Source organism: Amblyomma mixtum, chromosome 3 (assembly GCF_055824585.1).
Source record: "Amblyomma mixtum isolate Tamu chromosome 3, ASM5582458v1, whole genome shotgun sequence".
NCBI classification, from domain to species: Eukaryota; Metazoa; Arthropoda; class Arachnida; order Ixodida; family Ixodidae; genus Amblyomma; species Amblyomma mixtum.
Window position 1 is genome coordinate 306,428,881 of NC_143014.1, and position 21,505 is coordinate 306,450,385.

Here is a 21,505-nt window from a genome sequence, read left to right on the forward strand (position 1 = left end):
GCTCCGGTGTTCCGTCGCGTGTGCTAATCTTTTTTACCCGCGACTGTACGCAGCACAGTTATCTAAGAATAAGCAAATTCTGCGGCCTTGCTTCTTGATATCTGCATCGAACGCCTTCAACCAGTCACCAAATATGACCCGCGTCATCCACGCTTTCGTGTTAGCCATGTATTTCACGGGCATCCGGTGTGTTCCTTTGAAGCACATGGGGCGGGCACTCTTACCGATAACCAGTGGGACGCGCTTGTCAGACCCGTCTGAGTTAACACAAAGCAAAACAGTTATACAAAGTTTACTCTGCTTGCCTCCGTGGCAGACGTTGCCTTTCAGGCTAAGGGTGCGGTTCGGGAGCAATTGATAAAAAAGGGCCGTCTCGTCACAGTTGTAGACTTCGGACGCATCGTAGCGCTCTAAAATTGCTGGTGAGTTTCTCTTCTACCCGAGAATTTGCAGCATCGCTGTTCGCAGAAGAGGACTCACCACTTATAATCTTTCCAGCGATGCCATACCTGTTCTTGAAGCCTTGAAGCCATCCGTTGCTGGCTTTTAAGTCATCAAATCCCAAGATACAGGCATAATCCCGTGCCTTCTGCTGCAAGGGAGTGCCGCTGATCGGAAGATTTCTAGCCCTCATGTCCATGAACCACGTGAACACCGCTTTGTCTACGTCGGCGTACGTTGATGGCTTTAGCTCCTTCTTTTTGCCACTAGCACCGGACTCCACTGCACTGCGAATCGCATCTTTCGCGTTGAGAAACGTAGAGATAGAGCTGGCTGGGATTTGAAACCTGGCAGCAACATCCTTCTTTTTCTCGCCTGCAGCAATGGCGTCCACAATAGCAATTTTGTCCTCAAGAGACAACATTTTCCGTTTTTTCGTGGACGTATTCATTCTCGATGTGTCAAAGCACCAACACGACCCGGCGCGCACAAACACGTCGACCCGGCGCACACACACACGAAGTCGACATCGAAGAGCAAACGCCGGCACGGCGAACGGAACATAGGCTCGAAAAACGGTAACTGAAAACAGTTCGAGAAACGCGTGTCGTGCCATCTAGTGTCATGCATACGAAGTGAAGTGACTTCTCGAGCAGCCAAAGCGTGGCGCTACCGGAACGAAAGCAAGCGGTGCCTGTGCAGGTTCAACTGTAATTCGCATCAGGATCGAGAATCAATAAATTATTTGTATAAATTAGGTGGTTTGCTAAAGATGTATTGTAAAGCTCTTCTGTCCCTTTTTTATTTATTTATTTATTATTTATTATTACCCTCAGGGTATAAACATTACAGAGGGGAGTGGGTTTTAATCAATAAACAAACAAAAGATATGCACAGCAACAAAAACATACAAGTAATACTGTAAGTGACAGTTAAGTTTGGTTAAAAATGATCTTAACAAAGTCCCATAACACTTAATATAACACAATGAAATTCGCGATACCGTTTGAGTGCACACAGTGGTGAAATTATTTAATATATGAACACACAGGAAAGAGGTAGGTTTTATACAATGTTAAGAAGAACTCGCATGGTCTATATTGCGCACGGCAGACTGAAATAACCAAACTTTTTCAATTGTTGCAACGGAAGAGGGAAGGCGGTTCCAGTCTTTAGATGTGCGGGGTATGAATGAATCGGAGAAACATCTAGTGTTGCATGAATTTATGCCAACCTTGTGAGCGTGGTCAATGCGTGATGATACATATGAAGGCGGAATGAGCAATTTATCGTGTAAGTCATCATGGTAAAATATCTTATGAAAAAGGCATAACCGTGCATGATCTCGACGAAATGTGAGGGGTAGCAGATTGAGATTAGATTTCATTGAGGATACACGCGGTGCGGTGATAATTAGAGAAGATGAAACGAGCTGCATTATTTTGAATTTTTTCTACCTGGTTAATGAGATCAGTAGTGCCCGGGTCCCAAACTGAAGATGCGTATTCAAGTTGCGAACGAACTAACGTTTTGTAAAAGAGAAGCTTGGTACTAGAAGGGGCCGAGCGAAAGTTCCGTTTTAAGTAGCCTAGCATGCGGTTAGCTTTGTTGACAATGAATTCGACATGACTGTTCCAGCTAAGGTTAGAAGCGATATGAATGCCAAGGTACTTGTATGACGCTACTGATTCGAGAGCTACATTGTTAAGGTGATACGTAGGTGAGTTGCTAGATGACCTTGACACGCGCAGGAATTTGCACTTGTTAACGTTTAGCGTCATTTGCCATGCTTTGCACCAAGAGGAGATGTTGTTAATGTCAGTTTGAATTGCGCGTACGTCATCGTCGGTTATTATTTCACGGAAAAGGACGCAGTCATCTGCAAATAAGTGAATTGATGATGTAACAGAATCAGGCAGGTCATTAATGAATATTAAGAAGAGTAAGGGCCCAAGCACGGTACATTGAGGAACGCCAGAAAGAACGGGGTGTAAATGTGAGTTAGTTCCATTAGTTGCTACATACTGCTGACGGTCTGTTAAAAAGCACTCTAGCCATTTTAGTACGTCAGTATCGACCATGACCAGCTAGCAAGCTTGGCATAGTGGGAAAGTAGGCTTTTCAGTGTCATACACCTTTCATGCGATACATAATGGTGCGTGATCTTGAACATATATGAAGTTAGGCATAGTATCTGCCGAGCACCGATCTGAGCATACATTCAGACCGTCACCATCACCATCAGGCCCATCACCATCAGGACCATCACCATCAGGACCATCACCATCAGGACGTCACCATCATGCCCAAATTACGGGTTCCTTCAGACCGGCAAGCTGATGGAATTTTTGAAAGGGTGTGCAGGAGCATAAATGCTTAGTCTCCAAGAAGCAGCGTAATCTTGCCCCCAAAAAGGTGTCAGCTCAGCGACAAGGGATTTACCCCGAAAGAGACTAATATCACACCTTTTTTTTATTGTGGGCAAGAGGGCGGGCCAGACTTGCATACTACCGGAAGCGATCTCCGCGGATCAGCTCCTTCTGCGAAGGCGGCCAGACTGTTACACGATCTCCAAGAACTACTGCTGTCGTGCTACGCGCCGGTTGGGAGCCCCGCGAACAATGGGAAAGAAGAGCAATCCGAAAAAAACAAACATTCATTCGCCGTGTGCAGAAGATCACGTGATCGCGCCTGGAGACAGCACTCACCAGAGGGAAGAGGCCGGAAGTCTGTCGCCGTAGCGCTTCACAGCCGGACGACGTGCTGACAAGCGAGGTAAGTTGGTCCCATCGCAACTCCGCCTCGCGACGTCTGCGCATGCCGGCAGTACATCCAAGCAGTAAGTTCTTCCGCCCTGTCTTGTGCCTGGGCAAGTAAATTATGAGGCACACTTCTGGATACTGGCCTTCGCGCAGCGAGGTACAGGGTCAGCTAAACACCCCGCTCATTTTAAGCAGTTAACCTTCGCTGACTTCACTGCTGCTTCCCCTAGAGAGCTGCATTTTTTGCAACTTGCTGAGGGCTAAGCAGCAGTTCCAGCAACGAAGCGGGAAATGGACATTGGGATTTCGATTGTTGTGCGCGGGTTTTATTGTGGGAAAACGCTAGATTTATGATACTGTAAGTTCTGGATGCGCCTGTTATTCCCCACTGCATTTCTTCGAAATATTACTTTCATCTTCATCCTTGGTGCCATCGATAGGCTATGGATGTGTTTCTATGCAGGAGCAGGCATTGTAACTAGTCGCAGTCGCAATAAGCAAGTGGGCACAAAATAGGGCCTGTCGTGAAGAGAGCTTCTAATTTAGTTGCATAGCGGCGTATATTTGGGAGATATTAAGGTTCGTTCTGGGGTAATATCGTATGGTATTGTGTGACATGGTGTGGCATGCATGACGGAAGCCAACAGTCACCGATAGGAAGGTGAATAGGGGATCTTTTTTATTTTTCAATGTGTGCTAGTGATTATATAGAAACTAAGTGTTGCTATTTTATGGCTTAAAGATAACTGTTAAGAAAGTGGACGAAAACCACATGCCGCCGGTGCTATCCGCACCCGCGACCTCCGAGCTTTGCGTCCGGTGCTCTATCAACTGAGCTACGGCGACGGCTGTCAAATCTGTTTTCGAGGATATTTCTGTATAGTCTTCGCTCCCTGGAATTGCCTTGCCGCTCGCTTTTTGAGGGTCTGTTTAGTGCGCTCCCGCTCCCAGGGCCGAGCCCCACAGTTTCAGCGAGGAAGGATTGTCAGACGTCAGCCTGGACCCAGAGATGATACAGCGTGCTGGCCGCGTCGAGCAGCCGAGGCAGCACAGGCAACCACAACGCGGCTAGAGAACGAAGGAGCAGCACCTGATGTGCACCAAAGTAAGCTAAGCTTGCGCAAGAACCACGTGTTCCTGAGCCAACGAAAGGCATCATATCGAAAAGTTTTCAGGGAAAATCATCCCTGCTTGCGGGCGTTACAATGCTCGCATCACACTGTCTGATTGTCTTTCCACCCTTGTTTTTTGGTACCGGCTTTGTAGTGTTTTGTACCCGTGTGTGGGGGGGGGGATGTCTTCTGACTTCTATACTTTTAACTCCAGAAGTCAGAGGGCCGTAACATAGCACCGCCGCTTGCGCTTAGCGATTTACTGCATCATTCGTTTTGTATTAATACTCCCACAAAGGGGAATGTATCAATCGTCCCCGAATCGTCAAAAGAAAAACACGTTTCGATCCGCTTCGGGAACCTTGGTCGCAAGGGTGTTGTGAGGAGAAGTGGGGTCAGGATGTTTGGAGAAACTTTGCGGCAGCCTGAGCTTACCACAACGAACGACAGTGGCCCTCTCGTGGCAGCGGCACCGCATATAATCTACTGCTATACAGTCTCAACCCGGCTCCACGCATTCCCTCTGTGTGGGTGAGATTAGGTATCGCTGGAAAAACTTATTCAGATTTATGACGTGATGTCAGTTCTAAACAATCCCACTCTGCAGTGATTTTGCATGATATAAGCGAAAATTCCCTTTCTTAAACCAAAACATCGCTAATTTGTGAAAAATTTCCTGCAGCAATTTGTAGAGTACCAGAAGTTTCCTTGGCATCATATTGTAGCATTTTAATTACTACTTTCTGCTGGTCGGTATTAATGAACCAAATGTGTAAGAATAAGCCGAGTCCCACTCTCTGTGCATGTCTATGTTTGCTTTACCGTGCTTCAACGCATATTTCATGCTGTGTCACCACCTATGACTACGCGTTAAAAAAGAAAGGTGATAAGAATCCAGTTTCAAGCTTATTCCACCAGAATCTGCTGCATGAAAAGAAACTAAACAAGAAAATCAGCGGAATTACCCCATTAAGTCGCTTTGAATGCAAATTTGTGCATTACGACTTCGCTGGTTTCTCTCACAGTGCGCTCTAGCCAGCATTAATTTTTCGTTAAGTGCGAGTTCAGTGTCGTTCAGCCTGCGAATAGTGCGCTTGTTGAAGCATCAGCGAACTCAGTAAGAAATATTTCACAAAACAGCAAGCTTTGTGGCACATCTTCCGTCATTATCTTGCTGACAAATTCTGCCGCCAGTGATGACTATTCTTTGTGATGACTATCTTCGACACACAGGATGATTCCATGCTCCCCACGGAGTTGATTTCATAAATCCCGGTGTTTTTATCTTACTTTTTCAACTGATCGCTTATAAGTAAAGTTTGCATGCGCGTAAAAAATAACCATTGCTTTTTGTCATGGTTTCCATGACAAAAACCATACACCACTAATTAGAATGTCGCACACGTCACCCAACGTAAGCTCTGAGCCGCCAACATGCGATCAAGGTGACCGGCAGTGCGTATTGCCTATTGCTGCTGCGACGGCGCCATGCCAAAACGCGCCACTGGAGGCAGCGCTGTAGTTCGGCCATCGCAATGGCCAGCTTGAAGACGCGATATACGATAAAAAGCCCCAGACAGAACAGCCTTCATTTCGTTCTAGGACGTTCCGTAGACAACGTACGTGTGAATGCCCGCAGCGGCACTGGTGTGGTAGGCATTACCGGCGGTAATTATTGAACGACAAAGCAACGGTAGCACAAACGCACTATAGGCGAGGTGATGGCACGGCTAGGTTTAGTGGTGAACGCCGCATGGGCCTCACGTCGGAGTCTTTTTGATGGCTCTCTTTAATAGAGGGGACGCGGGAACCTTTCTGGAGTAACAGTGGTAGAAACTGTCTTATTGTGAGAGAGCTTGAAGGCAGCCACAAGGGAAGGCTTTCCGCACAGGAATCGTCTGCGCTGTTCTGTCTCTTTCTTTCCTGCGTTTTAGCTGGGCACGTGCCATCCCTAGCCGTGATCGTTTTCTTTACCCGAAAAAAAAACACTTTGTTTTAGCGGATTGGCGAAATAACTTATATTCGAAGAACTAACACGGGGCTGGAGTAAGCCAACGCTGAAAGCTTCAGCAAAACGTAAACAATAACGTCATTCTTCCTATCTGCACCATGAATCAATGAGGCAGCACGAATATAATAGGTGAATAGCGCCGGAGTAATACAATACGCGCCACTGCAGACAGAGCAAAATAAGTACAACAAAAATATCAAATTTATTGTTACGAGGAAACACTATGGGGAAATATATAAAATGCGATGGTTGATAACATGTTTAGGAGAACACCCAAAGGTGGAGATTTCTAATAAGGGAGTAATTGATGACTGGCATCCGCCCAAGCGCTGCCATATGGCTACTGAAGATAGTCATACATCTCCCACAGGAACTTCGCAGTTAACGAAAAATTCTTTCTGGTACGTGGTTCGAACCCGGGTCCACCGATTCTCCGGAGAAGTTGGTGTACCGACTGCGCTAACGGGATGGCGAGAGTATGGTAGGGCCAGAGCGAAATGATCAATAACTCGAAGCTTCTGTGGAAACTGTACAGTCTTCCTTTGTAGCCGTATGGCTGAGCTTGGGCCGATAACAACGATTAATTGTTCTACTATTACGAATTTACTCCACCATGGGGTGATTCCCGTAAAACATTTCACCAGCACTGTTCACACTTCGAGTTATTGAGCAGTTCGCTCTCGCCCTGGGCTAGCCGTTCCTGTTAGCTCAGCTGGTAGATCGACTGCGCCGGTGAAGTGGTGGCCCCGGGCTCGAAGCCCGGACCAGGAGGAATTTTTCTTTATTGCGAACGAATTTCTCTGGAAGCTATCCTTGCCGTATAGCTGTGCCTGGGTTGATGCCAATCAGCAATTACTCCGTTATTATAAAACATAACAGTGTTATAAATAACCAAATGATAAATAAACAAATAATTACAATGTTTTGTGGTAGCAGAGGTTCACTTGCGAAAGCCTGCTTTATATGAGGAAAATATGCTTTGGTTTTAAAAATCTGCCATGTAATTCGAAATCTTCCGCTCTAGCTGCATACACGTCCTGTACGCGAGAAGTGTCGGTCGGTATATGGGTGTATTCAGATAGGGACTTCAATCGAGGGGCAATGACGGCTCTTTGTTTCCAATTAAATTTTTATATGGGATGGGGCAAATCAGTTGACAGAAGAGAATGGGTCTTTGATTTGTTTAGGAGGGGTTTAGCGTTTCAAAGCGACCCAGGCTATGGGACGCCGCAGTGAAGAGATCCGGAAATTTCGACCTCTTGGGGGTCCAATAAACGTGCACTGACATCGCAAACTACACGAGCATCTAGCATTTCGTCTCCATCGAAATGTGACGGAAGCGGCTGGGATCGAACCTGCGTCTTTCGGGCTAAGGGCCGATAACCATAACCACGGAGCCACTGCGGCGGCTATGGACATATATGATTTTGAAGAAGGGCTGCAGTTTTCTTGCAGAAAAATAAATCACGCCATAACAGTGGAAAACTTCGCTTTTCCGATTTCTTTAAATTGCATGTTTGGATCCCCGCAGAACAAAAAAGAAAATTTTGTTAGCCTGAAGTTTTTTTCCAACAATAACATGGAAGCATTTCCGTTTGAAGATATCTGAAATACTTTTTGACTTTCTTGATTTCGTAGAAAACAATCATGAACACTATCCAAACAGTCATGCGTTGGATCCAAGATGGGCAGTTTTGGGGTAAATAATGGAACAAGAAAGATTGAGAACTTGACGCTGAAATTCCTCCTCGGTATCAATAGGCCTTTGCTACTCCCGCCAGGGAAAGTTCGCACTTGTAGAGGGGGAATTCTTTATTTGATGGCGTGATGACATTTGACAAAATTTCAGAATTCCAGGAAACTGACAGCTTTGATTCGGATTTCAAAGCAATCATCAAAGACCGTTATCTTTCAAATATGCCTTAAAAAGCTTTATTCCCTGGTAATTTCTAGACTTGCGCTAAAGATTTTTCTGCATTACATTGTTTAAGCTGCAAAATTAATTGCCTAATTCAGACCATAATTTGTCCATTTAGAACTAGTGGAATTTGCCATTTGAAGAGAGTAACGATCGCGAAGTAGATTTTGAATTGACTGCACCTGGTTTAATTTTAGCTAACACGTTTACAGAATTACATAAAATAATCTGGGATTTTACTGGAGCCCATTAGCTCCGTTTTTGTTAGGTTCAACAAGCCTCCTCGGTCAACTTCCAAGTCCTCGTATCGTCTCCTGCTTTCAAGCCTTTATATAGCGCGTTTGATTGTTGACGGCATGATCAAGGAAACCGAGCGCGAAGCAAGCTGCTTGGTTTCTTAGTTCTTAGTTCCGAGCCCTTTCTTCTTTAACGCATCGTTTCACAGACCCATTGCGTTGCGCTGTTTCTGGGGGCTTGGTGTGTTTCTACAATGCTTGATTCGTCAAAAACACACTCCTCATTGCTACACATCTCAGAAGGAAGCCAGCGTTGTTTTATTTTCAGCTGTTAAAGCTGTGCGCAGATGCGGCTCCATTATCAGCTGGCAGTGATTGTTTTTTTTATTTCATCCAAGTCAGAGTCTGTTGCTGGAGTACATGCATATCAATTGAATGTTTAAAACTGACCAAAGCAGCTGCAAATGACATAGTGCTTAATAAACCACAGCACCGTTGTCTCTGTCATCTCCTATCGGAATGGCTATTCATGTAGAGGCAGTGACAAAGTGAACGGGAACATACGCGATATCTGCATATAAAGGAGAGCATGACTATTCGCGAACAATGGATCAGAACACCGGAACCGAAGTGAAAACCGCAGTCCTAACGCACCCAATTCGCATATGGCCTAACTACGCAAATCGATTATCAGTTTTTTCGCGACTATGGCAGCTCCATTGATCATTTATTTGTTAGGTAGCAAAGGCTGAGAAATCAACCTGGATTGAAGACCTATGTAAACCCGATGATCAGACACTCTGATACGAATACTGTCGTTATTTACGGGCATTCATCTAATGATGACTTCACATGGAAGAGCTTTTTCTGGATGGTCCTCTTCTGGACGAATAATACCCATCGGACGTTTGCTACTTCTGCGCAAAAATAACGACAGTATTCGTTCCAGAGTGTCTCATCCTCGGGCTTACTTAGGTCATCAATCCAGTTTCATTGCTCAGTCTTTGCTGTGTTAGGAAAAAATGATAAACTGCACTGCCACAGTCGCAAAACACTGATGATAGTCCATTTGCGTATTTAGGCCATATTCGAATTAGGTGTGTTAGGACTATGGTTTTCACTTTGGTTCCGGCCCGGTGTTCGGATCCATTGTTCACGAATGGTCATACTCGACATTCATAGATCGCTGGGAGTCCTCATATCATACTGGCACAGTGGTGTAGCGGTTAAGCTATGCGCCCCTGCACTGCAGTGGGGCTTGTGCGACCAAGGTTGCTCTTCCCGAGCAACCACTCGCGACCAATCATTAACTGAAGTGACACCTGCCACGGTGGGAAGTGTTGATGTTCTGATACGCACGCACGCACGCACACCCGGCAGGTTGCCTACAACCCGGTGGGAAGGTTGGCAGCCTGCCGCAAAGCAGGCTTCATACATCGGCTTTTTGCAAGATTGCGGGTACGGCAGTAGAAAAGATCAACAACCGTTTGCGTGCCACTGATTGGAGCGGCGCCGTTTCGGGGGAGGACACTGCCAATAGGTGCACATATAATGTACTACATATCTGGCAATGGCTGTATCGAAAGGATTGTAAGGAAGCTTATACCTTCATGACTACCTTAGGTGAGAGTGCCTTATTAATGCGAAAGCATTATTATAGCCTATGTCGGCGGCTTTCTGGCATCAAAACCATGTCCGTAGCGATTGTGGGAAGCTATAAAAGATATCCCCTCAAATGTGGCTCTAGTCGAACGAGGATGATGTGAGAATGCAGCGCAAAAAATTTGGTGCCGATCGGATCATTAGTTAATTAATTAGAGCCAGAAAAGTGACCGAAAGTGGTCGTGGTCGTGCCGGGAGTGGTGGTGCTAAATTTGAATCGCCATGTGATGTACCATGTGATGTACTACGTGAGTGGCGCACGTGACCGGAAAAGGGGGCAGAGCCAAAGCGCGGCGCGAAATCTGAATGGCCGAAATGACTAGCGAGGTTAAATGATGGGAGCTTTGGAGTTAATCGAAATGTAATCAATATTAACCAATTATAGAAACGCCAGTAGTAAACTAAGATGAATTAAGGTGCATTAGAGTGAATTAAGGTGAATTAAGGTGGATAAGGTGGGTAAATTAAGGTGGATTAATGTGGGTATAATGTGACTTAATAATACATTGGAATGAATAAAGGTGAATTAGAGTAAACAATTGTAAATTAATTGTGAATTAAGTGAATTTGTTCTGAAATAAATGAGTTAAGTGTAACTAAATTGAATTACTGTCGAAATTGTGAATTATGTGAATTAAGTGTGCATTAATGAGTTAATTTTGGAATTAAATGGGAATTATAGCGTAAGGTGCATTAATTGTGGTTTAAGGTGAATTATGTGACTAGATCATCAGACGCGACATCACAAACGACATAGGGGCAAAGGGGAGCAGCTGGAGGCAAAGAGGAGCAATTACAGGCGGCGAGGAAGAGTGAATGCTTTCGCATTACCCCAGTGCGGTTTCCGCGCTGCCCTCTAACGTTTTGTAAAGTGACAGCTGGCGTGCAGTGCAACGAATCACAGATTCGGTTCAATACCACATGGCAGTAAGATATGTCGCTTAATTAACAGTACATGGACTGGTTTCGAGAATAGAGGCGAATGAGAGTGGGGTGCTGTAGTGAATATTTGCTGACCTATCGCTGACACTGAGACATCAGGCAGTATTTCGAATCGTCTTTTAATAAAATAAAAGCACGACTCTTGTGGGCTTAAATTATTTCTTTGCGTGGAAGTGGGTTCTTTCTTTTTGTTTTCGCTGTTGTATCAGGTAGACTTCTCAGGGATGCATAGACAAAAAGCGCCTTTCGGGCAGTCGGTACCGGCGCAGCAAGTCAGCCCGCATTTCCGATATCAGATTCAGCCGCACCAGTAGAAAGGAAGATGCATGTGTCGCACAGGATGCTGCACCTGTGCGTGCGGCGAAAGCGGACGCCAGGCGGCGCAGGTATGTCCGTTCGCAGGGACGCCGCTGCAGCCGCCACCCGAGACTACCTGTCTTCGACAATACCAGGACGTCCTTCCTGCGTTACAGGCACTGCAGGAAGGCATTCAGTATCCGGACGTTGAATCTGGAAATTCCCTCCGCAAGTGATCGTGGCGATATGCGCAAGACTTTGCTCAGAGTCGGCTCTAGACGGGAGCAGTCTCCCCTAAGCTGAATTCTTGTGGCCAGAGTTTGTCATTTTGGCGCTAGCACAATACAACAGTCTCGTTTTCCTTTTTTGTCCCGAAATGTTGTTTTTCATTTGCTGAACGCACCATATTTAGCGGTAACCAACCTCTGTCGTTGGATACTTTTTTCGAAAATTTCTTTGCATTGCGAAATTGCGGTGATATTTCTGTCCAGTCCTTACAATCTTTTGAATGTGTGCAGTTTTTCCAGAAGTTTTTGATATGAGAACGCACTTCACAAAAAAAAAAGCTTCGGCGTGAAACTCTCAATTTCTTATTTTGATTTCAACGGTACAGGAGCCCCAAAGAAAAAGTATATTACATAGACAGAAACCGTTTCATTCAAGCAGTTCAAAATTGGGGGTTCGCCACTTCAGGAAAGAATTTAGCGTTGAATAATAGAAAATAGAGTTCTTAACAACGTTTATGCGACCAGGTACACACAAAGTTAAAAGATAATTACCGTCGTCAGTGGTTGTATCATTACAAAAGAAACTTTCACTCACTGCAGTGAGTGCCAGTGTTTACAGTGATATAATAAAGGCTTGGTTTAGTTGGTTGGTTTGTTGGGATTTAACGTCCCAAAGCGACTCAGGCTATGAGGGACGTCGTAGTGAAGGGCCCCGGAAATTTCGACCTCCAGGGGTTCTTTAACGTGCACTGACATCGCACAGTACACGGGCCTCTAGAATTTCGCCTCCATCGAAATTCAGCCGCAGCGGCCGGGATCGAACCCGCGACTTTCGGGCCAGCAGCCGAGCGCCGTAACCACTGAGCCATCGCGGCGGGGCTATATATTAAAGGCGGTCGCATGCCAGTAGCGTTGAGTTTCCAAGAATCTGCAAAGCAGGCCAATCTTCCGTGATATCCGCCTCCAAATTTACAACTGAGTCTGCGTAGCCACAGATCGAGGGCTGTGATGATCGGGGTGAAATGTCTCGCTGGTTTGACTCCGCTTTTGCTTATGATATTCCCTAGATTTCCGAATCCGAAAGTGAAACTCAAATGTTAACGGTTTATGGGGTTTAACGCCCGAAAACGACTCAGGCTATGTTGGATGCCGTAGTGAAGGGCTCCGCAAATTTCGACCCCCCGGGGTTTTTGACTTGCACTGACATCGTGCACTACACGGGCCTCTTGAATTTCGCCTTCATCGAAATGCGAGCGCCGCGGCCAGGAACGAACCAGTGTCTTTCAGGTCAGCAGCCGAGCGCCATAACCACTGAGCCACCATGGCGGCTTGAAACAGAAAGAGTTAGGGGCATCCCTATTTGCTCTGCTTATTTGGAAACGGAGCGCTCTGGGCTAAACACGTATTATACAGGGGGAGAATTCTGCTCCGATCGTAATCGTCGTAATTCTTCTCCGATCGTAACCGCATAACTTTACCCCTGGAACAGTGGACACCGCAGTCGCGCTTTAAGCTACATGGCGGTAGTGACAGATGTGCGCTGCATGTGTTGGCATTGACAACATTCTGGCGGAAACGCTGCACTGAAGCGGTACGCCCTCGGCGTTTACTGTGTTCGTTGTCGTTGGCGTTGACAACATTCTGGACTCAGCTGATTTTGAGGAAAGGAAGGGCGCATAACGGGCTTCCTGTGTCAGTGGACGCCTAGTTCTCATTTTGCGGTACGTGGCGATGGTGAGAGAGACATGTGGGCTGCATGCGCTTGCGCCGACAGTAATGTGGCAGACATGCGGCACTGCAGCCATAGGCCACAGCGTGACTTCACGGTGCTTATGCTAGCGTGACTTGGCTCGCATAACCAGGGTTAGCTGAGCTGAGCCGCAGGCTTTTTGTTTCTAACAAAATGCGGCGTACTGTGGCTGAAATTTATATTTTAATGCAATAAAGTTAAGGGCCCCGTTGAGCGGAAACCCGGCGTCGCCTCCGTCGTCATCATCTTCGTCGTCGTCGTCGGCGTGAGCGAAAAATCCCCAGCGAAGCATTCTGAGTGGGCTCCCTAGATCTCTTAATCGCAATATGCCCACCGTGGCAGGTGTCATTCAGTAGATTGGGGCAACAAAAAAGAATGAAAAATAAGAGCCCCTGCCTGCACCACATACGTACAACAGGCCTAAACTAATTATAAATTGCAAGAGGAAGCCATAGGGCAATTTTAAGTTTGGCCACCCGAAGGTGGAAAAATCAAATAAATGGGCATGAGGAAGCTACTATACCGATCGACAGCCGGGGGATCGGGCTCGGGAAGACTGCCATGAGTTATCCTGGGAAGTAGCGGTAAGGATGAGCTCTAAGGATGCGTTGTTAGGCTGTCAGGAAACTGGTTATAGGAATTTAGATGAGAATTAGGACAGCGAGTTTTTTATTAACAGTGCGACAAATTGGGCTAGTTGGTATTCCATAGCTCTAGTAGAAATGCGCTCAGTATTACAATAACACGACACAAGGCAGGACGAAGCACACGTAGTTCTTTGCTCTGATCCTTCAGTCTATCTTGACTCCAAGCATTACTGGCCTGCCTGGACATACAGCGAGGACCTCAAGATTGCCCAATGGTGCGGGCCCCACTCATAGGATTACCGACCACCCACAACCGCAAGAGAGGAGATCCTAACACGGGGTCAGCTATCTGGCGTCCCTCCACGACAATAGGGGTCCTTCCAACCTACTAGCTACTAACCGTAGCATTCTTTTCGCGGTTTTTCAGACATCGGAAGCATTTATGGTGGGATCCTGCCAGTAGAGGCTTATATCGTCAGCCTATCAGCTCTCCGGCCCTCGGCACCATGACGTAACACCTCCAAGGGGACCCACTCGTGCTTCCGACTAATCAACCGCTGACTTATATTGCCCCCTAGCTTGTTCAGCACTTACAAAGAAGCGAGTGTTCAAGGCAGGGCTGACCGGGCCACATGCCAAGAACTGAGATGACCCGGGCCTACTTTACCGATACTCCACAGCATCGACAATTTTTGCGCTCGGTCGTACTACAAAGCCCCTCCCCGGCGTCCCGCAACGACCTCTGCGGCCCTGCAGTCGGTGTATGACCGCTTCCCCGAGGCGTCGTTTAGAGCCTAATACAAACCCCCGCGGGGACCGGGTTTCTTCGGAACCAGAAACCGGCGCACCGGCAGCCAGACGTGCACGCCCCAGCGTGCGGAGGGAGGTTTCATGCATTTGAAAACCTTTCAATCTTTGTACATGCCTTCCATGCCGTGGATTCCGTGGGTGCATCCTGAGTATAAACCCAGGCCTTACTCCGCTCAGGCATCGGACCTCACGGACGCGACTGGCCCCCACAGTCGCATAGGAGTCGCTGCCACTCCTATGGGGTTCGCATCCCCATAGGGTGGGTCCCGGCTATACCCACCGCCCCGGCTGGCGTTGCACCAGAACAGAGTCTGGTAGCGGAAACTACAACGACCCGAAACTGGTGGCGGGGGTTCACGAAAAGGCTGCATAATCGGATCGTCGGATCCCCCCTTCCCCACGTGGCAGTAAAATTCTTGACTTATCGCGAGAGGTTGCTCGGGAAGAGCAACCAGCGTCTTAGAAGCCCCACCGGTGCTCTCTTTGAAACAGCCACTGGCCGGGGCTGTGGCACACCCATTAACCGCTGCACCTCTGCGCCAGGAGGGGTATGAGGACTCCCAGGGATCTATGAATGCAAAGTAGAGAGGGAGCAATTGCGCATAGATGGGCAGTCACTCATTAACGCTATCGCACCACACCCGTCGCACTTTAAGCGTCCCCTACAATTTTCATTTTTGTTAATTATGGTATTCACAGTCACCAATTTCTAACTCTGTGCCCGCGTGGCGGCACACATTACAAACCGACTTCCTGGGCTATCTTTTCTTCTTAGACAAAGAAGCCGCTGTCAGCGTCAATTTGCTGCCATGGGAACAGCAGGGAGGGAAACAGAACGCATGGTAGCTTTTGCATCGAGGAGTTTAAAAAAAATCCAGGTTTCACAGTCGTTGTAGAAAAGAGACTAGGGGCATCTGCCTAACAAAGAAGAAAAACTTCCCTCTCCGTCCGATCGTACGGAACCAGAACCGGCACTGGGGCTCGTTTTTAGAGGCCCAGAAGTTCCATCCACAATCTACAACCGCCAATTGCAATAAACTGAAAAAATGATTTCCTCCTCTCATTGAACGGCTCATCTTTCAGATATGACAGTGCTAATAATCGCCTTTGCAAGCACGAAAACAGCGAATTTTTTTTCGAAAAGGCGCCGCATACATTCCGTTTTCCTCCCGCCAGCCTCAAATTTAGCAAACGGTTGCAACAAACTAATTCGAGATCAAAATGGCATCAGAAAAGCGGCAAAACAATTTTAGCTGCTCTCAATATAGTGTGCTTGCATTAACTTTATGAAACAAGTTATAAAAATGCAAAGAGCTCTCCGGTTATGAACGTCCTGTATTCTTTTCTTCCATTCCAAACCCTAACTGAAATCGTCTCCTTTACTTTCACTCTAACTTCATCTCGTCATCGAGAACACCTTTGTCCCCTTCAACAATCCTGGACAATCCTGGAGAAATTTAAGCCCTGGGGCTGGTAGGGGCATCGCTTGGGGCATACTACGCGGTGATATGGGCAACTTCTGACACTTGAGTATTAATAGAGCTCTGGATGCTATCACGAGGGGCTAACATAAAGCTTCGCAGACTGTTCTTACGGCGCTTATTTACCGTGTCCAGGCTACGGAGCTCAGATAACACCCTTTACGGGATGTAGGTACGTGGGAAGTGGTGCGCTATTGGTGTCGAGAAAGTTATATTAGAGAAAATCAGGGACAAGCGAGCTAGTCTAAAAAGGGAAACTGTCCGCGAAAGAACGAACACTCGGTTGGCTCATGCTGGCTGTTCCGTGCCGAACTTGAAAGCTCAGTAAGTCTGCATCACGGCATTCTTACACCGTGCTCTGCATCTAGGTCACCGCCCGAAGTTCGATAGGGTACTATACAAGTTTTGTGTGAAACATAAATAAAATAATGGCAACTGCGCGGTGAACGAGCTCCTTTTAACAAAACGCTCGGTGTAGAAAGTAGATTGAACCTCAGAAGAAAAAAAAAACTCGCAAGAATACTGCTCTGGAGCTCAAAGCAGCCCTGTGAATTAATCAATAGGGTAGTTCACAAAAGGCATGTAAACAGCGAAAATATCTTTCATTATCACTCGACGAAGGGCCATTTCACATGCTGCGACTAGAACGAAAATAGTCGGCCTAGTCGGTGACGCCGCAGTGCGATTTTCGCACAGTGCTTTCACATGCAACGCGTACCCAGCGAATTCGGTCGGAGGCACACACACGGTTGCTCGATGTTCGCATAGGCAACCCACGATTAAACGCGACAGAAACGCTGCGCGGAATGTGTTGACGATGTTATGACCAGCGTGTTTTTAGATGCAAGGGAATATTTCGTATGTTTTCATTAGAATAAACAGTTTTGCTTACGCCGCGGGAACAGCTCCCACGTGACCCCACGCCGAGACGGCGCGTGACGTGACGTCACGTGCGAGCTGTTGCCGCGGCCGGTCTCGACGCACGTGCGTTCTCGCTCGCGCGCCTGGAGACCGGTCGTGGCCGCGGCAGCTGCTCCCGCGTGACGTCATTTCACGTGCCGTCTCGGCGTTGCCCATTGGTCAGTCGCAGAGCGAACACACCGACGCTGCGACTGGATTCCAACCGGACGGAACTTGGTCGCAGGCCGTCTGCGGCTAGACCGACGGCCCTGCCCAGTCGCAGACCGACAGAATTCGCAGCGTCGCAGGCGAGAGTCGCATGCATGTGAAACGGCCCTAAAATGTGGAACCTCTTCATCAGAGGAAGATTTCCACTCTACCCTTGGAACTGAGTCCGCCGGACCATCTGCTTTTTTGAGCTAGTTCTACAGGTTGGGTAGGCGTTTCACTGCGATACCAGTACCAGTGGCACCTAGGAAAATGCCGGCGGCGTTGTCTATGTGAAGCCTCGGTCAGCGAAGCATCTACTCCCCAGAAGCACGACCCACCAGGGAACTACCCACCGTACCCTCTGTTGGAGACGGAGGTGCCCTGGAGATGAGTGACTCGTCCATCTCCGCAGGTCCCGGCTCCGAAGGACGGTTTCGCACTCCGATACGGAGGAAACTGTACAGTAGGTTTATTTGTACATATTTATAGTCGAAACAGGGGTGCTTCAGTCACAAAACAACATCCCGTTAAATACACTTCGTATTCCCTAGGTCCCTGACTGGGGAATAAAGTTCGGAAAACAATGTCCAATCAGGCGGGCAGATGTGGGCACTGCTGGTACCGCCCACGTCAGGGGGCGGTGCTGATGCTCTCTCGCCTCTCGGCTGATGGAAAGGACTAAAACAAGTCCTCGAACACTATCGTTTCGAATTCACCATTGTGGCAGGTTCAGCGCCTCCGTGGGAAAGGAATGGCACGTCGTTTCCCAGCCGGTGGGCAGGAGAAAAGACACGTCATGGAAGGCTGTCGTGTCGACTTAAGCCCTTAGGCAAGGATGGTGCCTCCGTGAGAAAAAAAGTGCACTCTCTTTCCCAGCAGATGAATGAAGTGCCTTGCACTCCCACGTGATGTCCGATCGCGGGGCCTCTGTCGCTATCACCGCCGTCTTTCAAGTAACATCAACAGCTTGACCTCTCACAGCATCACGCCGTCCGGCGATCCGAGGGCAGATTCGGCCACCTGACGCAGCACCGACGCCGTCGCCGCTGCTTTCGCCACTGCTGCCGCCGTCGCCAGTCCTTGCCGCACCTTTGTTGCATGATGACTCATGTCTTCTAGGAATTCTATCCAGGTTCGTGATCGCCGATCATAGCACCTCCTAGCTATAGGGGCGCGTTTGGCCAGGGTTGTTCCAAAAGAGGTTGTTTTGAAAACAAGAAATCTTACAGCCACATACTTAAAGCTTTTGAATGCACCCCGAGTAACAAAGACGCACAAAAACACTCTTCAGCATGCAATACATTTCTGCAGTTCATATCAGCTGGAAACGGAATGGAGCTTCTCTTTGTTTCGTTTTGTGAATTTAGTTACTCTCGCTCTTGTAGGTCCTTTCTCCTGATACCACCATGGTGTCAAATGACTAGAGTGCGGGTGGAACTCATACACGTTTATATAACCAAGCAACGAGGATATATCCTTCCTTCACAGGGAGAAACCCTAAGATAGCGGCGAGCAGCGTGTTATAGAGAAGCCCCGCGACAATCACGGATTTCGTGGTTAGTTTCAACTGAAGCATATTGTTTTAATCAATGGGTGACTACATTCGCACATGAAAACGTGAAGCCGTTGAAAGCGCCTGGGATTTCAGTATGCCAATTCACAAATTCATTCTTAATCGTGAATCGCTTTTAACGCGGTCACTCACTCGAAAGCACCAGCCCCAAGATTGCAACAGTATATCATGAAAGGGGAGAAAGTTTGCCAATGCTTCTTCGGTTATGCTGCCATGACTGTCATCTGCACTATCTCTCGATGTTGTACGTACCGGGCATCGTGGGACGATAATGGGTTGCTCTAGTCATCCGCTGGAACATTTCGTGTGAATACCTGCGCTCCTCATGTTGACGGAAGAGGGCAGAAAAGCTGCCGCTGGTCCGGCTGTCACTCTCGTCTCCAGCTGTAGAAGCGGGTGCTACTGTCGCTCCAGAATAAAGCCTGTCGCTGGCAGCGGAGGCCTACCCGTACCGGCCAGTGGTACGGCAGCAGCGTTTCTCTGGCTTGGCGCTTGCGAGTGAGGCGACCGTTGACTCGATGTTGCCGATCCCTGCGTGGATATCTCTAGCATGCTCAGCACCGTGGCCCTTAGGGTTGGTCGGAAAATCGGTGGTTGCGATTTAGGTGTTCGGGATGGACGCCTTCTAGATGGGTTCAGAAGAATGTTCTCTCCTGTACTCCAACCCGTTTTAAGCATTAATGATTCTAACGGAGGTCTCAAGATGCTAAGACGGGTCAAAGGGAACGAGACAAGCATTTGCGCTTTGTGTTTGTATGTGATTGACTCGCTTCTTTTCTCCCGTCTGAGTACTGTTACATCATTTCCGTCAACATGTACCAGCCAGCTCGTATCAGTCCTCTTCTAGAGTTCACTCCTCTACTGTCTAGTCCTCTATTACATGAATTACTGTAACATTTTAGGAATTGTGCGTTTTAAACAGAACAAATAAATTTTGCAAGATTCAATTTTGAGAATCACATCAAGCTCACTGCGGTGCTTTTAAGTGATCCCTTTTGTACGAGTGTGGTAGAAAAGCTCGCCAGAGTTTACTGTTACCGTAGAATCCAAGTATGAGGTACCCGCCTGCGCCAGTCTGCGTGTGGAATGATGGAGGTTTAGTTTCGGAAAAAATAATATTTTAACTCCCCTGCTAAGTATGTTCGTAGGCTAATGTTGTTCCTTTCTCCACTGAAAAAAACATTGTAAAATTGCTTGACAACAAACTAAAGCGTCACAGCGCGGTTACCTACCCGTCGAGGTGGCAAACGGGCTTTACCGTTTGGCTGCTGATTCTAAGGTAGTGGGGTGGAATCTCGCCCGGGTGACCACATTTGGTCACCCGTTTGTTTTGTTTTGTGCACTATCAGCGCTGTTAAACAAACCCAGGGGGCCAAAATTAATACGGAGCTCTCCACTACGGCGTCCCTCTAGCCCATGTACCACTTGGGACGTTAAACGTCACACTCCGACCGACCGACATCCCGGTTATCAAAATTAGCCAGAGAGAGTTTACAAGCTCAGAAAAAGGAACAAAAATTTAATTCTAGGCAGGGCAATATTTTCTTTTTTAGAATATTTTTGAACTAGAGGCGCTTGAACGCGTCTGCTCGCATTTGTCGCTATAATGGGAGAATGCACCGCATTTCCTAAACTTCCGGATTGACTTTTATGCTGGTGGGCCGGGTAGAGAAACTGCAGATTATATTAACTAGTGGTTCAGAGCCATGAACGGTTGCGGATGCAATTCCGCCTCACCTTGTAAATTTTTTTGAGCGTTCAAAATATTTTTACTTCCTATCGCTATTTGTAAATCCAAGATAGGTGCCACGAACACGGTAACGTCGTCTGGACTATGCGCACCGTAGCCCACTGTTTTACACCAAAACCTCTTAACCGGAAGACTCTGCTGCAGTTTTTCTGCCGCATTCCCAGCTGTGACCTTTGTCTGTTGGATCTGCATAGAATAGCTATCTTCAAACAGTTTTTACCAAAGACTGCCAGAAACTGTTCCCTACACTTGTATTACATATTCTTCAATTGATGATGTTCATGTTTCTGAACAAGGTGTTCTGAATTAGATTATAAGTTTGGACAGTAAAAATGGCGGTGGACCCGATGAGATACCCGAATTCTTTCTTGTGCAATATGTTGCTCGCACAAGTAGATACCTTGCTGTTATTTTTTCTGAAATCTCTATCAAGCGACACAACTCCTTCGTCATGGAACCTAGCGAACATTCTCTCTAGATACAAATCTGGTAGCATGCAGATATTTTCCAAGTATAGACCTTTCTCACGGAGAGCCCATCCTTATAAATCGTTGGAACATACCAGTTTCAAGCATATCGTCGTCTTCCTTGAGTCCCGGAATATCCTGAGTAATGTTCAGGATTTTATTTTTCTTCACCGTTGAGGTACAAAGAGAGCCTGGGACTAAAGGCATTTGAATGCGTGATGGAAGTCCCTGCTTCCTCTTGTATTGAATCGAGAGCGAGCAAAGAAAATTACAGAATTAAACCATTAAAAGTTAAAAACCCAATGCACATAAAATGTAGTAAGGTAGCACTATCAAATAATCAGTAATTATCTATAGAAAGCAGAAATC

General features: G+C 47.2%; 1 protein-coding gene across 4 annotated transcripts in view; it reads left to right on the forward strand.

Annotated features, from left to right (window-relative positions):
• Positions 1-3,171: 3,171 nt before the first annotated feature.
• Positions 3,172-21,505, forward strand: part of LOC149355502 (uncharacterized) — a 41,305-nt gene continuing 22,971 nt past the window's right edge. The window contains exon 1 of one of the 4 annotated variants that reach the window (XM_089577655.1): positions 3,172-3,216. Coding sequence is in view for 1 of the 4 variants with exons in the window: in XM_089577653.1 (XP_089433779.1) it covers positions 3,259-3,280 (22 nt within the window). In the remaining 3 variants the exon portion in view is untranslated. Of the gene's footprint in view, positions 3,281-4,218; positions 4,309-21,505 lie in introns of those variants that run through there. The other 3 variants (XM_089577654.1, XM_089577653.1, XM_089577656.1) reach the window with 3 other exon arrangements.